General features: G+C 41.1%; 1 protein-coding gene across 2 annotated transcripts in view; it reads right to left on the minus strand.

The window, feature by feature from the left end:
- Positions 1-17,788, minus strand: part of LOC122807281 (uncharacterized protein ZSWIM9-like) — a 465,391-nt gene that overhangs the window by 117,998 nt on the left and 329,605 nt on the right. For both annotated transcript variants that reach the window (XM_044078413.1, XM_044078404.1), the window contains one exon: positions 7,184-7,267. In XM_044078413.1, the coding sequence (XP_043934348.1) occupies positions 7,184-7,267 (84 nt within the window). The remainder of the gene's footprint in view (positions 1-7,183; positions 7,268-17,788) is intronic.

The following is a 17,788-nucleotide window of genomic DNA, read 5'->3' on the forward strand; positions in this document are numbered from 1 at the left end:
TGCAGCAGTGCTTCCCCCCTGTTTTGAGGATTGGGGAAGAAAGTAGGCAGGTGAATGGCTTGATTTAGAGACACCCTGGAAATTACTTTTGGCATGAATGAAGGATTGGTTCTTAGAGAGACTCTGTCCTGATGAAAAATGAGAAAAGGAGGTACTGTCATGAGTGCCTGTATCTCCGAGACTCTTCTTGCTGATGTGATTGCCAATAGGAAAACCGTTTTCCATGAGAGAAATTGCATTTCTGAAGTTGCTGCTGGTTTAAAGGGAGGATGAGTTAATTTTTCAAAGACAAAATTGAGGTCCCATGCAGGTACTGGCGGTTTCCTGAGAGGTTTGATATTCTTTATCCCTCTTAGGAACTGTCTTAGCAAAGGATGTGAAAACACAGGTGGATCACAATTGTATTTTGCTGAGATTGCTGAGGCATGAATCTTTATGGAAGAATATGAGAGACCAGTATGAAACATTTCTGCCAAGTATTCCAATATCTGAGGTATACTCAATACTGTTGTATCCTGACCCCTGTTAGCATTCCAGATGATGAATCTCTTCCACTTGGCTGAATAGGTTTTTCTGGTGGAAAGTCTGCGTGCTTCCAGTAAGATCTCTTGAACTTTTGGAAAGAGATATCGGAAGGAGTTATGGTAACCTCCAGGCTGCCAGATGCAATGTTTTCAGGTTTTGATGAACAGTCCTGTAATTGTGTTGTGTTAGAAGCAGAGGCCATAGGGGCAGAGGCCACGGTTTGGTCCGGGTTATGCTCAACAGCAATGGGTACCAGTGCTGCCTTGGCCAGTCTGGAGCTATCAAAATGCCTGTTGGTTGTTCTGCTTTGATCTTCAGTATCACCTTGGTCAGCAGTGGTAGAGGAGGGAATGCATAAATTGTTAGGGAACTCCAGCTGAAGGAGAGAGCATCCGTTTTCCAGGCTAGAGGATGGTGGGTCCTTGTACAGAACTTTTCCAGGTGATGATTCATGTGAGAAGCAAAGAGATCTATGTCCGGTCTTCCCCATGTCCTTGTTATTTGTGAGAAAATGTGAGGATGCAGCATCCATTCGTGTGGATCCAAGAAATTTCTGCTCAATTTGTCCGCCAGTACATTGTCCTTGCCTAGCACAAACTGGGATTGCAAATGTATCTTCAGACTTAGGGATTTTTCCCAGAGAATCATTGTTAGTCTGCAGAGGGGATAAGAATGAGTGCCTCCCTGCTTGTTTATATACCACATAACAGTGGTGTTGTCTGTCCTTATTAGCAAATGTCCTTGTTGAAGTGATTTTTCGAAGGTCTCGATTGCATGTATCACTGCCAACATCTCTTTTTGGTTTATGTGCAGATGCCTTTCCCTTGGTGTCCATTGACCTTGAATGCATCTGCCCTCCATGTGCGCCCCCCCATCCATGGTCTGAGGCATCTGTTGTAATCATTTGACCTGCTTGAGGTTTGTTGAAAGACATGCCTTTGTTTAACTGACTTGCTTGAGCCCACCACAAAAATTCTCTTTGCAGACATGGAATGAGTGGGATTACGTCCTCTAGGCTTTGGCTGTGTTGGGACCATAAGCTTTTTAAGTACCATTGCAGCTTTCTCATATGAAGTCTTGCCAAAGGTATCAGAAGAATGCAAGATGCCATGAACCCCAGGGCCTGCAGGATTTTCCTTGCAGTCAGCTGGGAGAGCTTTGCTAGGCCTTTGAAGTACTTTGGTAACTGCTGTTGTTTTTCTTCTGTGAGATAAGCCATTTGTGTTTTTGTGTCCAGTTTGGCTCCTAGGAAAATAATTTGTTGGGATGGCAGAAGTCTTGATTTCTGAATGTTGACTGTGTATCCCAAGGCCTGTAGTAATTGAATGACATAGTCCAAGTTTGCTATCAAAGTTTGTTTGTTGTCTGCTTGTATGAGGCAGTCGTCCAGGTAGGGGTATATTTGAATCCCCTGGAGTCTGCAGTGTGCCACTACTGATGCCAGGCATTTCGTGAACACTCTGGGCGCAGTAGATAAGCCAAACGGCAATGCTGAGAATTGATAATGCTCTCCCTGCAAGAAATCTGAGGTATCTTCTGCAGCTTTGTCTGATTGGGACATGCAGGTATGCCTCCTTGAGGTCCAGAGTGACCAGCCAAGACCCCTTGCCCAGCATGGGAAGGAGTTGCTGCAACGTCAGCATTTTGAACTTTGGCACAATGAGATAAGTATTTAGAGTAGACAAGTCCAGTATAGGCCTCCATTTGTTTTCCTTTCTTGGAACAAGGAACAGTCTTGAATAAAATCCCTGGCCTTGTTCCTGTGGAGGGACCTTTTCTATTGCTTTTATAGTTAACAGCTTTGAAACTTGAATGAGTGCCTCTGCCCTTTGATGAAGTGGCAGGTTTGGCATGCCTTGTTTTATTGGTAAAGTATGGAAGTGGAATCTGTAACCTTTGTCTATTAAATCCAGAATCCAGTTGTCCTTGGTTAAGATATGCCAGTTTTTTGAGAATAAGGATAATTTTCCACCCAAAGGAGCTTCTCTTTGAGCCTTTGTAGACGGTATGAAAGTCAAGTCATTGTGGTTGTCCTTGTGGTGCAGCTGGACTGCCTGCGCCACTTCTTTGATTTGGTGGTTGCCATTGGCGGCCCCTGTAGGAGCCTCGGTATTGCCCTCTACCTCGGGCATGCCTGTTTTTTCCCCTTTGAAACTTGTCAGTGTCTGGAAAGGACCAGTTCTTTGAAGGCCAATTCCTGCTGAATCTGGGTGGCTGAACCTGGAGGAAATCTTTGACTGTCTGAACTGATTTAGCTTTTTCCTCAATGGACTTCAACACATCTTGTGCATTAGCATCAAAAAGCTTCTGTTTTTCCAGAGGTGCATCAAGTAACTTTACTTTAACATGGTCTGGCAGTGACTGTTCTTTTAACCAAGCATGTCTACGTATAACAGCCCCAGTCATAGCTGCCCTACATGAAGCCTCCAATGCATCATAACCACACTGAAGAAAATGACTGCTAACCTGCTGAGTGTTATGTACTATATCCTGCAATGCCTTTCTATCAATAGGCTCAGGAGAGGCTAGCTTTTTCTGTAAATCATCCAGTAAAAAATCCTGGTACTGAAACATATGAAAAAGGCAGTTAAGTGACCTCATGGCCAGGGTGGTAGAGGTATAAACTTTTTTACCCCATCTCTCCAGGGACCTAGCTTCCCTATCCGTTGGCAGTGGATTCTTGGCTGTGGAAGTAGCCACTCCCTTGAGGCCCTGTGAAATAGTTTCTAGATCCACAGAATGGGCCTTAAAGAGATGTTTGTGGGTGTCAGGGACCCTATAATATCTGACTGGCTTGACAGGAGCAGGAGGGAGAGAATCAGGGTTAGCACTGGAGTCGGAGAAAACATCATCCAGGACATCCATAACTGGAGGGATAGCTAAAGGTCTGTGCTGGGGTAGCTTGAGGAAGGTACGTAGCCTTTTCCTGGAATCAGAGAATTCCTGACCCTGCCATTTAAAATGCTCCCTCATAGAGTGTAGGACTTCACCGAATGAAAAATCCTCTGGAGGAGAGGCAGAGGGAATTGATTCCTCAGCATCAGAGTCCTCATAGGCCTGGAAGGATTCTTCTTGGGTATCTGAATGCTCAGAATCCCCAGATGCTTCATCTGAAGAGAGGTTGTCGGCCTGCTCAGTTCTGGGCCTTTTCTCTGCAGGCGGCTGAGAACCTTTGTCTGGATGAAGCTGAGACCCCCTGATAAGAGAAATAAGATCTGCAGCAAGAGACATGATCTGTTTATCAGAAGAAGGGGCCTGGGCCGTAGGTTTAGGATGGGCCTTGGCCTGGCTGGCGGCCTTAGCACGTGCAAAGGCCTTGATGGACATGGATACAGGAGGCCTAGCTGTCCCACATGCAGGAGTAACCTTGTCCACAGGAATGGTGTCGGGTAGATCCAGAACTTCCGTTTCTGGAGGAAAAACAACAACCAGCACCGGTGTAGACTCCGAGACCGAAGGACGTGTTAACGCTGTGTCGTCGGCCTGAAGCGGTCGAAGGGACCGAAGCACTCGCGGAGGGTTTAGGAGGAGTATCGGTGGAGGACGCGGGCCGAGGATGTCGGTCCCGGTCCTTTCGTTTTTTGGTAGATTGAGTTGTCGGTTATTCCGACGGCATGATATAAGTGAAAGATTCGCCGAAAAAGTCTTCGGCAAATTCTGCCTGGCGCCTGAGAGTGCGCTTATTAAAGCAAGCACAGGCAGCACAGGCCGAGACGTCGTGGTCTGGGCCCAGGCAAGGGAGGCAATAAGAATGGAAGTCCACAAGACAAACAATTATTAACTTTCTCAATTTGTTCTGACATCGGCTGAGGCAAGAAAAAATGTTCCCCAACGGGGTACTTAGCTTTTAGATGACTTCGGTACTGAAAACACAGGAGCTGACTGACCGGCACTTGCGAACTGCTTCTGCTTCGGGCACCGCGCAGCAAGAAAGACTGAAGAAGATGGCGTCGGCCGATGCCTTTATACTCCAGCCGTTCTGACGTCGGAGAGGAGGCGACACCAGCCGACGCCAGACCCAGACTTTGGAATCCGGCCGACCGAGAGCTGCCTGAGGCAGGACAACCCATATGTTATGACTGCAGTTGCATTCTTGAAGGACATCAGAAAGTTCACACCGGGGATCACACCAACAGCACTACTAGATAGGGGCCAAGGGTACTAGCTGCTAGTACAAGGGTCTAGGGAACTACTAAAGGGGTGGTGAATACCGCACAACGTGGCTGGGCTAATATATGCCTTCGGGCAGATAGCTCAGTACCAACCTAAGAACCTATAACAATGTTTTTATGAATGGCAGCCTGTACACTGTCTTTCTTTGTGACCTGCAGTAAACAGCACAAAATATCTCTCTTAAAGGTGTCTACTGTTAATGCCTAGATATTGCACTGGAGCATTTACCTCATGAAGCTTTAGATGGAATACATATCTGTCTACTCATACATATCTCTCTACATATACATTTATAGACATACTTAAATGTTTTACTGACTTGCTTGACTTCATTCTACATCACCATTATTACTTATATAACTTAATACTGAATAGTGTGTTAACAGACAGGGCCAGCCTTTGGCCATTTGGACCTATTTGTCCCAAAAGGGCCCCACTCTCTCAGGAACCCCACAATGGGCTTATGTTTTATGCGATCCACAAGACTTGCCTGTCAGCAAAGTGCAACACATTTACCTACATGTGATCTTCCTTCTGCTTGAGACAGCATCTCATTAGTGGAGTGGACTACACTCCTATCATTCATTGCACTTGCGGCTAATTGCAGTTTTGTGATATGTGTTTTAGCTGCTCATTCTCAAATAGCAGATGTATGCAGCTACTTTTGTTGAATACTCAACAATACAGTTTTCAACACAAAACAGGCTGAATTAACTAACTTGTTGTGTGAATCACTCCACTTACTGTTGCAGAAGATATTAAGAGCATGTTTAATATGAAAAAGGACAGTGGTACTTCTTCTTTTGCACCTGTTGCAGATGTGGGATATACAACTGGTTCTTGATTAATATAATCATAAAAATAAACGTGGAATAGCCAGCCTCCGGCAGCATGAAAAAATGAACAGATGCAATATGAAGCCACTTACAATCACCAAGACTTTTGACAGAATGTTACTAGTTTAAAAGACAAATGCTTGCTGTACCTGCAGATAGAAGCAAAATAATCTAAGAAAAGTTAAACACAAATTGTGTATGTTGAGTACAGAGAGGCAGCGATGGCTAGAAACATGATTCCACCTGGTAAAAACAGGAAAGCAGTAACATAAACAATCTGATTTATGAAGGTACTGCAAGAACACCATACTTTCAGAATCACATACAAAAGGGGGGGGGGGCAGACAAGCAGAAAGGTAAATTTAGAAAATGTTTAGACTAGATTGTGAAACAGTGTTTAGAGAGAAGAGTGCTGAAGAAAGCTAACCAATTTATGAGAGTTTAGTGTGTCTCTCTTCATCCACGTGGGTTTCCTTACGGAATTTTGGCTCTTTCCATCTGAACACTTTGCCTAGGTGCTGATATAATGTTTCTCTGTATGTAATCTTTACTCTTGCCCTTGTAGCCTGAGCTGTAGTGGGAAATGATCTGCAAGTGTTAGTTACCTTACATGGTTAAACAAATAAGTAAACAAAAATAAACTTTTAGAAACAGTTGTAAGTGTGTTATAAGTATGGAGGTGTGTGAGCAATGCTGTTTATAACGAGAGACCTGAGATTATTATTATTATTATTATTAGTATTAGTAGTATTAATCATTCTGAGGAAGTTCAACAGTTTCATGACTGCACAAGGTATGAGAATTAACTAGGCATGGGAATTTAGCATTTCAGAGCAGGTGCAGGAGGTGATTATAATCCCATGAAGGAAGAAAGGGTACTATGATATGAGAATGTATAGCTTTGCATAGAAAATGTCCCATGTTCTTTTTGGCCCTCTATCTCCCCACAGCCATCAAGCTTATCCCCACTCACACAATTGTCCAGACTTCCTGGCATCCCAGCACATTGGGCATGGAGATGAGAGCTGGGGACTGTGATGAGTCAGAAGATTTTGCCAGGTTTCATGTTTCAGTTTAACTTATTTCAGAGTAGCTTGTTTTGCTTAGTGATGTGTTTTAAAAAATATACAAGATAATAAATAAGGACATTACTTTGTTTCTAATATACAGTAATAGCATGCATTCCTGATACCTAATTTGAAATAATCTTAAATCCAGGAGGCCAGAACATGGAAGGGGTTTGGGGTGGGGTGAGATAGTAGGTGGTGTGGTCAGCTGGGGGCCCCCCTTCAAAATGGTCTAAGTTGGGCCCCACAGTTACTAAGGCCAGTCCTGACCCCAGGTGTCATATGTAAATGGGCACTAGCCAGAGATACACACCTGGTAAAATATGTGATAAATAAATATATAACACCAGGTTCCCTCTGCAAATTTTTAAATGATTGTACCATTACTTCTCAAAATCATACTTCTTGGTTTTCAAACAAGATACTGTAGTCACTCAGACATCAATGTAATTCAATGTAAAATATACTTCAAAACTTCAAGCATTCTTTATAATTACATCTCCTGGAAGCTGGAGATTCCTGCCTTGCTAAAGCAGACTGACACACCTGTGAAAAACTACAAATTATGTAATTGGTGCATACCTGTGAAGTCTCACTCTGGAGACTTCCAGATTCAATGAGATGGAAGGAACTGTTCAACAATGACATTCTCTGGATCAGATTAAACTGTTTGGGAAGAAACAAAACACAAAGAAGAGAAAATTAGTTGTATTACAGTGGATGCTATATTCTCCCCATGTAAATCAAAGGGTACAACTGGCAGATTGGGTTATGATACTTAATTTAAAGAGACATCAACCACCTGCACTATGTAACTATGCAGCTGTTAAGCCACAACATTGTCATGAGTTTGTGGTAAATAAAAGATCACAGTCATTTAAAGAGATCACAAAAACAGAATTATATCAGCTCTCTTTTGAGTATGTATCAAACATGAATGATTAAATATGTTAAATGCTTTTTTGTTCAACTATCAAATTGCAGAGGAAAAAAGTCCTGACTATGGTCCAGGTGACCAGAGATCAATTAGCAGATTGGGAGCTTGTCAGATTGGGTGGGAAGCAAACTGGCATGCTAATCCTGGGAGGGATGGGGTGCTCCAGGGCTGTCCAATACCACAATCCTTCAGAGGTTGGGTGGCACTGCAAACAGCAATCTCAAAGGCAGGCATTTGGTCAACAGGCAACTTTGTTGGTAGCCCTCATCATGAGTGCAAGGGAGCATGCACCCACATCAATGAGGGTATTGTGGTCCCCATAGTGATAAGTGTCATTTATCCTCTTCTCCCACCCAGATGAGGGGTAAGACCTAAACATGTATAGCCAAGTCTGTCAGGATGCCATTTAGGACATATCCCACTCACTAGGAAGTACCCAGGACAGGGGAATTAATAGGCATAGCTAATAAGGACAGGCTTAATAGTCAACAGGTGCAAAATGAAGAAGCACATACAAACAATGTATTCGTTTTAAGAATTCAAATGAAAATCATTAAGGCTATATACTTTTTTGTCAAAATCTTTTTATTAAAATATGAGTTACAGTAAGCAACAAATAGCAAAAGAGATGAAAACAAGTTAACTAGTTTAACAGCACACAGACATAACCAACCACTGTAAGAAAAAAGATTAAGCAGATGTTTAGTATCATGAATAAAGGTGGCACAAATGTATAAACTATTGCTACATTTAAGGTAAACTGGAATAACAGTAAATGGAATGGATAATAATCATTAACAACAAGTTAACAAATCCCACTAAGAATATTAAAATATGTAGAAATATTACACAGAACATGATGAATTTATTCTGATAGTAAAAGGATCATAGCTCAGTAAAGTGTGACCACCTGTTTTCCCAAGTGGTTACTGCAAACATCTCCCTACGTCCAAATATTTTACTTTAGCTAACAAAGCCTGAAACCATCAGCAAGTGCAGTTTTGATATCTAACAAAATTTATACAGACTTTTCTAACATCTCAGGTAGAAACAAAGAGAATAATGTGCTTGTAGCATGTAATGGGATCTGCACTACTGTACAGTTGATGTTGGTGGTAAATGGAGCTACACGTTAACAGCACTGAGGTTTGCTAACCCAACCAGCAATTGCATCTGCAGCAGTGCAAGTACTGGAGTCAGTTATAAACCAGCCTGCATCCAGGATGGAAAGACCAGCCTGCTAGTAACAGCAGACAATATCTTTATAGCATCAGTGCAACTACACTACAGATATAAAGTAAAAATGCTCTTTTTGAATACTTAGCATAGCAATGCATATTGAGCTGTTTTAGCAGAAATGCACATTTTTTGTAAAGTTGGTGTGGAAGCCATTTGTTCAGCTATTAACAAGGCATAGTTGCTCGAGTAAAAATTCTGTAATGATGTGAGAAGAGCAGCATCCTTTATGACCCTATACCAAGCAAAACTGCAGTCTGTGTTTAACAAACATCAGAAGCAGCAAGCTGTATAAAGGTTCATGAAGAATACAAGCAATCTGTCTAAATACACGCATAGAGTAGCATTGCTCTGTGCAAATACATGGCTGAGGACCAGTGACTTGTGTAAATGCATATGTGGAGGAGCAGTGGCCTGTGTAAACATATACATGAAGGAGGACTGTTTGTGTAAACATACACGTGGAACAGCAGTTGCTTCTGTACATGTATACGTAAAGGAGCAGTGGCTTATGGAAATGTATACGTGAAGGAGAAGGGGCTTGGGTAAATGTATATATGAAAAAGCAGTGGCCTCTGTAAATCTACACATGAAAGAACAGTGGTTTGTATAAATGTATATTGGAACAGCAGTGGCTACTGTAAATGTATACGTGAAGGAGCAGTGGCTTGTGGAAATGTATACATGGGACAGTAGTGGACTGCAGAAGTGAGTCAATAGCAAATGCAATCCATGTAAAATGCATAGCAGAAGCAATAGCAGCACATAGGAAAATAAAGAAAGAAAGAAAACAGTAAAATAATGGCCTGTACACACTAAAAACAAACTGACAAAAGAAAGGTCAGCAAGGATTTCAATCTAAGTGTAATTGGCAATGTTAATTGCTTTCATCCACAATTAATATGGATGCCATCAGAACAAATGGGCTGTATCAAAAAGCACTTAACATCAGAAAATGTTAGAGTAGTGGTCTTTGCAATATTACATGGGGCTCACCAGAATAACTGCAAATCTTGATGCATAGAAGCAGCTGGTTTGTACCCAAGGGAAGCACAACAGCAGGCCATGTAAACACATGGAAGAAACAGAATCAGTTTTTTCGAAAAGATCAGTTGTAGCATGTCAGCAAGGATACTAAAAGGAACAGCATATTTTGCAAACATATGTGAGAAGCTGCAGCTTATGTAAACCTATTGAATGATAAATGTATGCAGTGAATGAACAGCAGCTGTAAACACGTTAGGAGCTGCAACCTATGCAAATATATATGAAAAGCAATAGCCACCTGAAAAATGGGATCTAGGTTAATTTAATAAAAAACACATTAAAGATTACAACTTCATTGAGCCCCTACTGATGAAAAGCACCACAAATGAGGGCCAATCCATCAAAGTACACATTCAATGAAAATGCAAAAAGCACAAACAGAAATACAATTTTAAACTCTAAACAATTACATCCCATGCAGAACACAATGCCACTAGATCCTAAAACAAAAACCTAATCCTAACTACACCCTAACACACATCCTGGTCTAAACCTAACACTAAATGGAAGTCATGTATGTATCATAACACTAGATCCTTTTTATACAAGTTTGTCTGATATGACAGGTGGGTACCAAGCCTCTCTAGTGCTTCAACCTTCTGTTAACTTTCTCATCAACCCTTATGAGCCTCCACTTCAGTTTGCTGCCTAAAGACAACTCTATCCACATTGCCAAAACAGTCAGGAAATCCTTCTATGTGGCACACCTCATCACTAAGGGCTTTTCATCCAGAAAAAAAGGAGGTCATTATCCCACTGTACTCATCCCTAATTAGACCCATTATAGAGTACAATGCCCCATTTGGTATGTACCTCACAAGACATCTGCAACAGCTGGAAAAGCCGCAGAAATACCTCACTAAAAGAATCACAGGCCTAAAGCAGATGCCCTATGCTGACCGTCTAAAAAACCTCCAGCTATACTCTGTGGCATAGTGTCTACTCAGAGGCGATCTCTGCTTAACATACAAGGTCATGTCAAACCCTGAGCTGTTGGACATACTCCACTTAAAGAAATCCCAATCCCTCACAGCCACACGCTCCAGGGATCTAAACCTTGTCATCACAATGAACAAAACATGCTGGAGGGATAGGTTGCTGACCCAGAGACTCCCCATACTCTGGAATAGACTGCCCATACTTGTCAAGCACAGCACCTCCTTGACCCTCTTCAAAAGGAACATTGACGATTGGATGGGAGATAGGAAATTCACCCCGGGGATCACATCAGTCGCGCTGCTAGACAGGGGTCCAGGGAAGTAAATATTGTGGGAAAAAATATCTAGGGAATTGTTAAGCCTAGGCTTGCATAGGCCCTAGGGCCGATAGCCTAGTACCAACCTATGAACCTATGAACAAAAAAGGACATATATTCTGCAAAAGAATGGAAGGTGATAGCTTGGTAGGGGGCTGGAGAAAGAGATGTCATACTGAATGGACTTGAATGAAAAGGATCCTGCATTACGGTAAGTTCACAACTTCCATATCTTATTTCATCAGCCCATCTGATTCAACAGTTGGGACAGAATCATAAACTTCCTATGACCTTGAGTGACATGATGACAAATTACCTTTAAGAACCATAGCACCAAGAGCTTGTCTAATTCTAGAAATGATGTCTAGCTTGTAATGCTTAAAGAGTGTGTGTAGTGTGAGCCAGCTGCACATTAATCATCAACAGATGAGCTCCTGATAAAGACTACAGATGTAACCATAGATCTTGCTGAATGAGATTTTCATTTTGAAGTTAGATTCCTATTGTTGGCAGAGAAGACAAATGATATGCAATCCAAAAGCCATCTTGACAGACACTGGAAATTTTTGATCCCAAAATGTTTGCAGCAAAGAATATGAACAATTGCATATCCTTTTGGAATGGCTTAGCTCTGGGTAAGCAGAATCTGAGTTTGTACATCCACATGTTAGTATTAGGCTAACTCTACTTGCTGGCCATTTTAAACCTAACCAATTATTCCATTTGACGGCTTAAAATTAACCTATCCTTTTGAAGTTTAAATTCACCAAACTTTTTCCAAGAACTATTTTTATATATTACTCTAAAATACGGTTACTAGATCAAAACATAAAACATTTGGAGGGACCTGTGCATTGGGACAAAGCATTTAGGAGCTTTATCTGTCCAGCAGTAGTATGGGGGGAGTCCTGTGGTAAATTTCCTTCCCATCTACTGATCCAAGTTACACTTGAAAGTGTTCAGGGATAAGCTCTCCTTTATGTAGATGCTGAGTCTATTCCAGAACAGTGGTATCTTCTGGGAGATATATCTGTCCCTCCAAACAGTTTTATTTTATGATGCAGAAGAGGTTTAGGTCCCTGAACTGAGTACTTCTGATACCATATGATTTGTGGATGTGAAGCAAGTCCATCACTAAAGGTTGGATGATGCCAAGTATGTTAGATACAGGTCACGTCTTAGCATTCTCTCAGAGATCAAATATAGCGATAAGGGTTTGAGGTGGTCTACATAGGACATATTGTTAGGCCTTGTATCCTTTTTGTAAAGTATCTCTGCAGACATTCCAGTTATTGCATGTGCCTGGAGGGTTCCCTGTTAGAATGTTGAATTTCCATAACAGTGAACCCAGATCATCAAAAAGGAGCAATATCGAAGTGCTGTAACACCTAAATTGAAAAGACAGAACTGTCTAAATGAATGAGTGATTGTGCAAAATCACAGTATATCTGGGTTTGGGGGTTTGCCCAGTCCCAGCTGCAGTGCGATCTTGGAGTTGGTATATATAAGCAGCAAGGGGAGTGGGGCTCTGGGGTGCTTGCCCTACTGCAAAAGCTTTTATAGTCAATGTTTTCAGTTTTGGTGTTGTGACATTTTTGATGTTGTGCCTTTTCAATCTTCTGAGTTTGCAATTATGAACACTGACATTATGAACATTCAACATTCTAACAGGGACCTGCCTGGACAGGTACATGCAAAAATAGACTTTATACTAATAAACTGGTCAAATGAGGGTTGAATTAAAGGAGGCAATGACATCCCTATATCTAGAAGCAATCCCATTGTTTATAAGCTGCTGAATATGTAAGGAATTCCTTACCACAATAGGCATATGCTGGTCAAAAGTTACGTCACTGTCCACATGAGTTCCCAAATCCAAAACTACTGGATCAACTCCTGGGGTGTGTTGTCAATGTGGTAGTTCCTTGGTGGAGTCAACTTTCCAAAGGAGATGATAATGCATTTTTTTGGCATTTAGCTTTATTCCATGAGTCTGGAACCAGTTCTTTGTTTGGGATAAGCTTTCCTGTAGGATGGTGAAGTCTTTTGGGTATTCGATCACTACTCCTAACTTGTAGTTATCTGCAAACTTAGTTAGCCATAGCTGTTTGGTATTGGCTTTTACTTTTGAGAAGTAGATGCCAAACAGAAGAGGTACCAACACCAAACTCAGGGAGACTCTACTGGTGACTGATCTTTTTATGGGGGTAGCTTTCCCTAGTTTGATCTCTAGTGTCCTAGTTTATTAAGATTTTCTACTATGTCTGAGTTAGGGATTGCATCAAAAGTCTTGGCCAAGTTAAGGTAGACGGAATGTACACATGTACCTTCATACATTGCTGTGGTGACCTTTTCAAATATGTCCACCAGTTTAAGTAAGCATGATTTGCCTTTGATGAATCCAAACTGGGATGGGTCCATTGTTTTGAGGTTCCCTATGTCCTTATTCACTAATGCCATGATAAATCTGTCTATATCTTTGCAAATGATGATGGTCAGACTTATGGGTCTGTAATGTCTTGATTCAGTGGAAGGTCCTCCATTATGCTGGGGAATAACTGTTGCTCTTCTCCATTCACTTGGTACAAAACCAGTATGGAGGCTAAAGTTGAACAGTGTTGTTAAGTGTGTGGCTAAATCATGCTTCATGCCATTCAAGATGCATCCTGGGATACTGTCAGGTCCCACTGCTGCAGTATTTTTTGTTTTTGATATTTGCTTTCAGGACATGCTCTTGTGTGATTGCTGGTGGTGAACTAGTTTCACATATTTCATTTGAGAAAGACAGGGAGGAGAGAGTGGCAAAGTTTGAGCAGAATTTATCAGCTAGTAGGTTAGCTGTATTTTCAGCTTTGGTGTAGTTAACATTGTTTACAATCAGCTCAGTGCATTGTTGCATTGTACTCCTGAGATTATGAACATAATTACAAAAGCCCTTGTGATTGTCGCCTCAAACTTGGCTTTGGTAAATTTAATAAAGCACCCGAGTTGCTTGTTTAATTTAATGATCTGAAATTTAATAATCATATTCAACTAAACATAAAGAAAACTCATCAGAATCTCGGTATGCTTTATAGAAATGCAAACTTTCTTACTCCATCTTCAAGACAAACTCTCGCCACTACCTTCCTTCTCCCTTCTCTACTGTATGGTGCTCCTCTTCTATCCAATCTCTCCACTTCTATCTCCACAAAACTTGAAAGTTGCTACTACAAAATTGCCAAATTCGCTACTAACTCCACTCATTCTACACACCACTGCATCTGCCTCCGTAGTCTTCAATGGCTAGAACTCCGTAATCAACTCAATTTCCTCCAACTTACTACTGCACACAAACTAATCTTTAAACCCACTGCTTGCCCAGCATTATCTAATACCTTCACCATATACAATCCTCCAAGGCCCCTAAGATCTAGCCACCAAAATCTTATTTCAGTTTACAAACCCAAACGACCCCCTGGCCAACTCCTACTTTCCTATACTACAGCAAAAAAATGGAACTCACTTCCTTCCCTTCTAAGAGCCACTACAAACTATGAACACTTCAAATCTCTTCTTCATTCTCACCTTTTCCAAAATTGGAAATGTAATTGTATACTTCCTACCTAGATCTCAATTTATCCTAGTTCCATCCCACCCCCCTGGTTCCCCTTCTTCTGACACTCTCCCTAGCTTCGCTCTCTTCTTCATTATCTCCTCCTTCCTCCCTGAATAAACCCTTTATTTTCCTTCAAGTGCTATGCTTACTCTCACCTTAAATCTTTTGACTTTTTTTCTCAAGGTGGTCTCCTGGACTCAACCACAATTTGAACATTAGTTATCTGTTCTTTTTCTATCCTCTTCTGACACCTCTCCTTTAATTTCTTTGCTTCTTCTTCGTTTCTCCTATGCATCCCTGCTCTTGCATTCAAACTCTATCTATAATTTCCTTTCCTTTCCTACTTTACTAACATTCACAGTTGCACTAATATATCTTTTTCTTATGTATAGTGCCCAATGCACCTCATTCTTGTTTGGAAATTGTTAAAGTATTATGCTATTAGAACAGAGTGTGTTTTTGTGTGTATTAGTTTAGATCTGTTCTGCTGTGTTTTTGTGTGTAATGTATTATCATGGAGCTTTTCTCCCCGGGCCTCCACTGAAAACGGGCTTTCGGGCCCAGTGGACTTCCCCGGTTATCAAACTGGAAATAAATAAATAATAAATAAATAAATAAATGTGGGCTCTATCACTCTGTGTATTGCTCTTCTTCCTTTTAGTCAATAATCTCTTTCTTTTATTGTAAAGCTTGTTAATATTAAAGTTGCACGGGTGGGGGTGGGGGGTGTTTTTGTGATATATCCTTCACTTGTTTCTGCCAGGTACAGCCACATCTATGCAGCTGTTCATATGCTGGTACAGTTTAGTTGTGTATACTTCCATATATTCAGTACAGTTAAATGGGTTTGGTGGGGATTTGAAACTTGCCAATGGATCATTTAGGAGTAGGTAGTTTGTCTTGGATAAATTTATAAAGTTACCAAGGACAAAAGTGATCCCTCAATTCAATTTCATTTCAAGGGAAATAGCTTTATGGTCAGACCTAACAAGCGACAAAAATATTCAGGGAATGGGGCAAGATGTCCCCATATTAGTATGGACAAGGTCTAAAATGTTATTTCCCCTAGGGAGTACACTGACTAATCTTTTCAAGGTGTTTGTACTGAGAAAGTCCAGGGCTCACTGTGCTTGTAAACTAGTGGTGGCCTAGCTTTCCCAATCTATAGTTGAATAGTTTAGATGACTCATAAAAATGGTATTGGGTTTAATATTGATTTATTCTACTTCTTGTAGATGTCTGTGAATGTCTATAGTATGCAAAATATACTTTCTCTTGACCAAGTAATTAGGGAATAGTATGGGAAGACTGACAGAATGTTTTACATTCTGCTCTGTTCGAAAGCCACTTTAGAAATAAAGAAAGGAGTGGTTCTTAAAGTCACCCTGTCTTTATGGAAAACCAAACAACAAGGGACATTGGACAAGGTATGTAGCTTGGAAATTCTTCTAGCTGATGTAATGGCCACACGGCAGGTGTTAACAGTTTGGAGGCCCAAAGCAAATGTCTAGTTGGGGGTCCCCTAGGCACTTCCAGTATAAGTATCATCCTGTCAAAGCCACACCTCCTAAGAAACCTTTTAGTTTGTGCTGCAAACTTTTAGGAGCAGTACGCACAGACAGACCTTAGCTACAAGTTGTTACATTACAACAGGCCTACATACTACACTTTGTTGACCTGTCTAACAAAGGGACAGTTACAGTTACTGGTATTTAGTTGTAACAATGATACATTACAACTATATGTCCAGGTCTGGACTTAAATGAAATGATGACTAGACCTACTGTTTCAACAACCCCCACACACCCTCCAGTCCTCTCCTCTGAACCCCCACTTTGGGCTCCCATACCATGCACCTTACTTTTTTCTTCCTTTTCTCACATTATGCCTTACTCTCATCATTTTCAAAAAGCCATAACTTTCGATATGCCCTGAAGTGCATTTTAAAGTTCTTTTTTATTTTTAAACAACCTTATCATCCAATAATGGCTTGAACACAAACTATTATTAAGGAAAGAAATTCACTGTTGCTGTTCAGCTTTAGTTTTCTTTGCATCCTTTCAGCACACCTTTCCTGACCAAGACAGCACAGTAATAACTATTCAGGAAATAACTCGATTAAGCTGGTGCCTCCAAAGGCACAGCGGTTATATATGTGCCCTGGGATGCATTTCAGAGCATTTTCTCAGCATTTTACTCCAATGGTGGCCTAAACAAAAATCATGAAAAAGAAAAGAATTTCAGTCTTATTTTTTTCTTTCTAGGAAGACATAAGTTGTGCCCAAGGCTTAATGTTCAAAGCTGACATAATAACAGCTCACAATAAACTAACAAGCCAGTTGTGGGAATACATAGGTCTTATTTGGGAATACTGCCTCCTTCCCTAACGCCGCACAAAAGACAGTCACTGCCTACACATCCCTCTGGTGTTAGGGTAGGATGAAAGCAGAGGTTTAAATTGCCTTAGCCATATATTTCAAATGACTGCTGATGTATGTATACATAGCATGCTTCCTCATCCTCAACCCTCAAAGTCAGCCCCATGTATATGTGCCTGATGTGTGATTGGGAGAATGATTTCTGTAATATATTCTAATTTGTTGCTCTTAGACAGTACACCACCCCTACACAAGCAATAGTAACCTTCGTTTTACACCTCTAAGGTCTGTGAGAAAAGTAAATAAACAATGACCACACTGTGCTCAGCTCAATCACAAGCTATAATGACATCACGTGCACACCTCTAAGGTTTGACTGTGATGAAAATTAAGGTTGTAATAACCACACACGCCCCAGACCCCCATAACCTACAGCAGCTTTCTGTACACACACATTTGAGCAGGGCTGGTTTTAGAATGGGTATGGTTGAAACCAGAGGGTATTATTAGCTTTATCCTAAAAGGGTCATATCTCAGCATTGTTCACGTTAAACAGCTCAATCAGAAAATTGAAACATTTTTTGTCCTAATTTTTCTTCAACCAGCAATAGCTTTTGTGGGGGTCCCCACAGAGTCAATGATGATTAAGGGAGCCCCCAGTATCCATTTATACAGTCTGGTGAGTGAGGGCCACCAGACTCCGAGAAGATCTAAATGTCCGAATGTTCTGTGATAT

The sequence above is a fragment of the Protopterus annectens genome, chromosome 1.part1 (genome assembly GCF_019279795.1).
Source record: "Protopterus annectens isolate FY-2018-M chromosome 1.part1, PAN1.0, whole genome shotgun sequence".
Classification (NCBI taxonomy): Eukaryota; Metazoa; Chordata; order Ceratodontiformes; family Protopteridae; genus Protopterus; species Protopterus annectens.